Genomic DNA, 6,000 nt, shown 5'->3' on the forward strand with positions numbered 1-6,000 from the left:
CATGTAATAACAGTATTCCTAACTGTAGTCACTGTCCATTACATCCTCATGATTTATTTATTTTACAACTGGAAATTTGTGCCTTTTGATCCCACCTTTATCCATTTCATCCATCCCGCACCCCTTGCCCCACCTCTGGCATCAAAAAGGTATTCTTAATATAACTTCTATTGGTGTAAATTTTCCATAGAAAGTTGAATTATCCATGGATTACAAACTGGATCTGTCTGGCCTAGGGAATTAAGTTTCTTTGTTTATTGGATGTTTTTGGAGGAGAAACCACTACCTCATCAAAAATAGTGAGGCAGAATTTAGTTGCTGTTACATCTATTCCATTGTTGCAGTGGAATTCAAGCAGGTTCTGGAGTTCTCCATCTTTGCCATAGTAACAATTTACTAAACACTGATTACTTTGCTGACCTCAAACTACTTGCTCATGTTGAGAAAGAATTAGGATATCCCAGGTACTGATGACAGTGTAAACAAGGTCATTACAAACTGAGGGGAAAATGAGTGTGAGTTTGTTTATTACCTCTAAATCATCTTGCCAAAAAACTGAATAAAGGCTGTCCTTTGTATATGTTGAGGAATACAAAATTGGTTGAGCATGCACTCCTGGTATCATTATCAAAGATGAAAACTGGCCAGTTATTTTAAGAATAGGTTTTTGTTTTGCAATATAATTCTAAGACCACAAGACCTTATAGCTTCTATCTCCTTATACTGTTTCCTTCTGCTTAAGTCTCTCTTTCTCCAAAAACATTCTCTTAACCTTTTCTCCTCCCCTTCCCTCCTTTACCACACATTTCTTGAAAAAGTAGGGAGTACTTAAACTGCTTTTACTTCCTTACCTCCCACTGCAATTTTGCTTCCACCCCAGGGCTTTCCAAGTGGCCCTAGTGGTAAAGAACATTCCTGACAGTGTAGGGGATGTAAGAGATGCAAGTTCGATCCCTGGGTCGGGAAGATACCCTCAAGAAGTGCAACCCATCCCAATATTCTTTCCTGGAGAATCCCATGGATGGAGGAGCCTGGTGGGCTACAGTCCATGGGGTCACAAAGAGTCGAACATTACTGAAGTGACTTAGCCTGCATGCACACACCAGCTACTTACGGGGCGTGTCAGGGGCACTGATAATCCCCTCACCAGTAGCTGCTCTTGGCTCATTTCTCATTGAACTTGACCCTGACCACACCTCCTGGAAGCTGGCTCTCTTCTCACTTCTCTAACTTCACTTTTAGTCTCCCTCCTCTTCATTTCACTTGGTCTTCCATAGGTCTTTCCTCTTGGTCTCTCACTTTCTCTGGTGCTGCACCTTCATCCTGATCCATCTCATACACGTCCTTAGGCTGCTGGTTTCCAGCACTGTCTCTGGCCTGTTTCATTCCTTCACACCATCAGCCTGCTTGACATGGCCATTCATCTGGTCCCTCAGGATAGACACCCACATTTCATTTCCTGTTCCTGTTGTTTAATCACCTTTCTCCCTCCTGCACATCAAATTGGTCACGTTATCTATCAGCTTCATCTCTGACATGCCTTTCATATATGTCTCTGTTTCTTTCCCCTTCACTGTTGTAACTTCATTTAGTCCTCATCTTTTCCAGTCTTGACTCTTACTCACGGCTGAGCTAATGCCCCCTTCTGTCTCCTCTACTGTCTCCAGAGTTATTTGGTTCTCTGTTTCAAAGAAAGAAAAAGAAAAACATCCTCAGAAATAAACGAGAGCTCCACAAGAATAGGAATTTCTGTTTTCTTGTTCCTTGCTGTACTTCCAGTGCCTAAAACAGTGTCTGGCACAAGAATTAACTAATGAACATCTGTGTCCACAAAGTCCAAATCTTTTAATGTGGCATTTGATGTATTTTCGTGGTCTGAACCAATGTGTAGTCTCTTATCTCCTACCTCTCCGCTCCCACCCCCGCCCCCATCTCCTTCACAAATGCATACTCCAGCTCTGCTGGGCCACTTTCCAGTTCCAGCTTTTACTCTCCATCCCTACATCTTTGCTCTTCTGTTTCTTTGGTCCAGACTGACTGCCTCCTGTCTAGCTTCTCCTTGCCCCTTATTCCTTCTCTTCTACTTAAGAACTCCTACTTATCCCTCAGGGCCAGGTTGTCATCCCTGTGGAATTACCTTTGACCTTTACAGGTGATCAGAATTGTAACTTTCCCTCTAAAACCTATGGTTTGTTTCCCTGGTGGCTCAGGTGGTAAAGCGTCTCTGCAGTGCAGGAGACTCGGGTTGGACCCCTGGGTTGGGAAGATCCCCTGGAGAAGGCAATGGCACCCCACTCCAGTACTCTTGCCTGGAAAATCCCATGGATGGAGGAACCTGGTAGGCTACAGTCCATAGGGTTGCAAAGAGTCAAACACGACTTCACTTTCACTTTCACTTTCAATGCAGTACTTAGCCCATCACATCACACCTTTAATTGTAGTGTTTTCCATTTTCCTCTTTATTTTGGGTTCTCTATGTCCATCTTGACATTCATAATACCTCACACAGTGCTGGGCATAGGTGTTCATTTTTTTCTTAAAATGAAAATGTATAGCTTAGCTTATTTAAGAGCCGGTTTTAGATGTTGGGAATTGACATCAGAAAGCCCAAAAGAAAAGGAGTAGTGTGCCAAGCTGATTGTAGACTACTGAGAACACAACTAAATGCACACACACACAGAATACTGCAATACCAAAAAGTCAGTATTTTTTTTCTTTTGTTGTCTGTTTTTTAATAAAAATGGGAGCACCAATGCAGTTTTTGATTTTTGATTTGTTGCTTCTTCCTCTATTAAAATATATTTTGAAGACAGAAAATTTTCACCTAAGGAAGAAGTACTTTATAGTCAAGTTGAGTCTAAACACATGAAAATTTTGGACAAATTTTATTTCATTATAGCAATTTATTTAATACAAATCTGTCATTTTAGATGTGGCTGGTACCTTGGAATTACAGCATCACTGTATAATTAAATTATCTTAGAATTGGCATTATTACTCTTTAAAATATAGCATCTTGTGTCATTTGAAATATATTTCTGTAATATATGGCACTATGATAATCTTTTTTTTTCCCTAATCTACTGTGCATTCTTTTATATTATATAGAAATCTGTTGGTGAAAAAGGAGTTGATGTGATTATTGAAATGTTAGCTAACGTAAATCTTAGTAATGATTTGAATCTTTTGTCACACGGAGGACGAGTAATAGTAAGTATTTCATTTTTTTTATCACTTTGCAGTTTTTTCGTAATTTAACACTATTTTGCAGTAATCTTTAACTGTAGACATGTTGTTTTTCATACTAGGTTGTTGGCAGCAGAGGCACTATTGAAATAAACCCACGGGACACCATGACAAAGGAATCTAGCATAAAAGGAGTTACTCTGTTTTCATCCACCAAGGTAGAAAAGTGATTCTGATACATTGCTGTAATTTGCCTAGTCAGGCAGACTGAAAATTTAAGTCGATGTTAAGGTTAGTTATCTAAGTGGGTTAAGGATTAATCCCTGGAAGGTAACTAGGGTTACAATATAATTTATTTTCCAAGCCAGGGCACTTATGAAGGAGAGAGGAGATACTGTTGGTAATTACTAATTACTCCACAACAATAAGTATTTTGTAAACTGAGACCGCCACAGACAAATTGCAGTATTGGTTAACCTATAGGAAACTACTTTTTTGTAGTTCTGGACAAGTTGACAAAAGCCACACATTTACGAGAAAACTCTTACTGCTTTCTTAGACTCTGAAAAATGTTAATGCTTCTGAAAATTGTCATGTGTTCCTCTACTGAAAAAGATGTTTTCTTTCCCTCAGGAGGAATTTCAGCAGTTTGCAGCAGCCCTTCAAGCCGGAATGGAAATTGGTTGGTTGAGACCAGTAATCGGTCCCCAGTATTTACTGGAGAAGGCTACCCAAGCTCATGAAAATATCATTCATAGCAGTGGGGCTACTGGAAAAATGATTCTTCTCTTAAACTGATCAGTCCTTCCATTGATTTCCTGTGTAATTAGAGGTTTCATATCTCAGTTTTATGTACACTGTTTGCTCTACTTAGCATTCATTTGATTCAGTGAGTTCCTTAACATTTAAAAAAAAGGTTTGTCTTTAGTGATCATAAGCATTGGAGTACTGTTTATTTTATAGCTGGCAACTTTCTTTATGCCTTCTACTTCTCATCAAGGAATCATTGTAATAGGAAATAGGATGTTAGTGGTCACTTGCATTGGAGGACATTACAGAAATTCCTAACCGATACTAATCATTAATCCCATACCTTTGACTAAAACATACTAATTCAAAATAGGACTGCTTGATTTCCAAGCCTGCTGCTGCTGCTAAGTCGCTTCAGTCATGTCCGACTCTGTGCAACCCCACAGACGGAAGCCCACCAGGCTCCACTGTCCCTGGGATTCTCCAGGCAAGAACACTGGAATGGGTTGCCATTTCCTTCTCCAATGCATGAAAGTGAAAAGTGAAAGGGAAGTCGCTCAGCCGTGTCCATCTCTTAGCGACTCCATGGGCTACAGCCTACCAGGCTCCTCCATTCATGGGATTTTCCAGGCAAGAGTACTGGAGTGGGGTGCCATTGCCTTCTCCATTTCCAAGCCTATTTCTCCTTATAAAGGTTCTTTAATCTCTGATTAGCCCAGAACTATATTGGACTCTGATGATTCTCTGGAGTAAATGAGACCCCTTTCCCAAACTAACTCATCTAGATCTACAAGTTTCTCAGAAAGGCAAGATAAAAAGTGTCCAGAGAAATTTGTTATTTTCCCAATATTCCCAATATTTTATGATATTCACTAGGTTAATGAGCCACATATTCTGTGAGAACAGCAGCTTTCTTTCTGCTATAATGATACTGGGTGCATAGGTTCCAAATAGATATGTATTGATTGATTCAACTTCAAAGTAAATTTAGAATTATCTCTTTGTGTGATTGGGATCATATATTGTTATTTAAATTAATAATCAAATTAGATGCATTAAGAATGATCTGCTTTTGTTATTATAACATGGTAATTGCAATAAATTCTAGAAGCAATTAAAAATGGTGGTTTTCTAGTTTATTTTACATGTAGTACTTGCCTTATTATCAGTTTTACATAGCACCAAACTAAGGTTACTTCCTAACAGTGTTCTGTGTTGGAAGTCTTTATCTAAACTAAATAAAAGGATAATTACCTGGAAATCTTGCCATCAATAATGTATATGTTAGTCGCTCGGTCATGTCCAGCTCTTTGCAAACCCATGGACTTAGCCCACCAGGATCCTCTCCATGGGATTTCCTAGGCATTATTATTGGAGTGGGTTGCCATTTACTTCTTCAGGGGATCATCCTGACCAGAAATCGAACCCAGGTCTCCTGCATTCTGCATTGCTGGTGGATTCTTTACCAACTGAGCCACTAGGGAAGCCATTAACATTATGTCTCAGGAAATGAGGTTTGATTGTTATTTTTGTTCTTGTTTTTCTTCATGTGAACACAGCCTCCAGTCTGTTGTTGTATGGTTGATTCTCTTGACCTGATTTGTTCTGTTGAATAACAACTGCTAGTTTGAACAGGGAATCCTGCTTTCATAGTGAACAGAAAGCACTGCTAACTTTTATACTTCAGGGCCGTCATTGGCTTCTGGCTCATATGCCATGTTGGAAGTGTTTTTACTATTTGTATTTTCCAAGTTTATTTGTTATTTCTTTTACAGGTTAGTCTTGTAGAGTAAACATTTTAAAAAGTTGTTTAAAAAGCAATGTTAAGAATCTAGAGACTAGCATTTTATATACATTTCAAAATGGAAGATTTATTCCCATTCAAAAAGATAAAGGAATAATTATTTTGTAAAAGTCAGCTTAATCTGTTTTCACATTTGCCTCATCTATTGAATAAGCTAAAGCATACTGCTAACTTAACACTGCACAATTCATTAATACAGTTCAGTTTATTTAAAAGAAAAAACTAGCCAAATTTTATGCATTAACTACCATATTTGTGAT

General features: G+C 38.7%; 1 protein-coding gene across 2 annotated transcripts in view; it reads left to right on the forward strand.

Annotated features, from left to right (window-relative positions):
* CRYZ (crystallin zeta) overlaps positions 1–5,057 on the forward strand; it is a 28,742-nt gene extending 23,685 nt beyond the window's left edge. For both annotated transcript variants that reach the window (XM_019957255.2, XM_019957256.2), the window contains 3 exons: positions 3,109–3,210; positions 3,309–3,404; positions 3,820–5,057. In XM_019957255.2, the coding sequence (XP_019812814.2) occupies positions 3,109–3,210; positions 3,309–3,404; positions 3,820–3,984 (363 nt within the window). In that variant the 3' untranslated portion in view covers positions 3,985–5,057. The remainder of the gene's footprint in view (positions 1–3,108; positions 3,211–3,308; positions 3,405–3,819) is intronic.
* Positions 5,058–6,000: the final 943 nt, after the last annotated feature.

Source organism: Bos indicus, chromosome 3, assembly GCF_029378745.1.
Source record: "Bos indicus isolate NIAB-ARS_2022 breed Sahiwal x Tharparkar chromosome 3, NIAB-ARS_B.indTharparkar_mat_pri_1.0, whole genome shotgun sequence".
In the NCBI taxonomy this organism is placed as follows: domain Eukaryota; kingdom Metazoa; phylum Chordata; class Mammalia; order Artiodactyla; family Bovidae; genus Bos; species Bos indicus.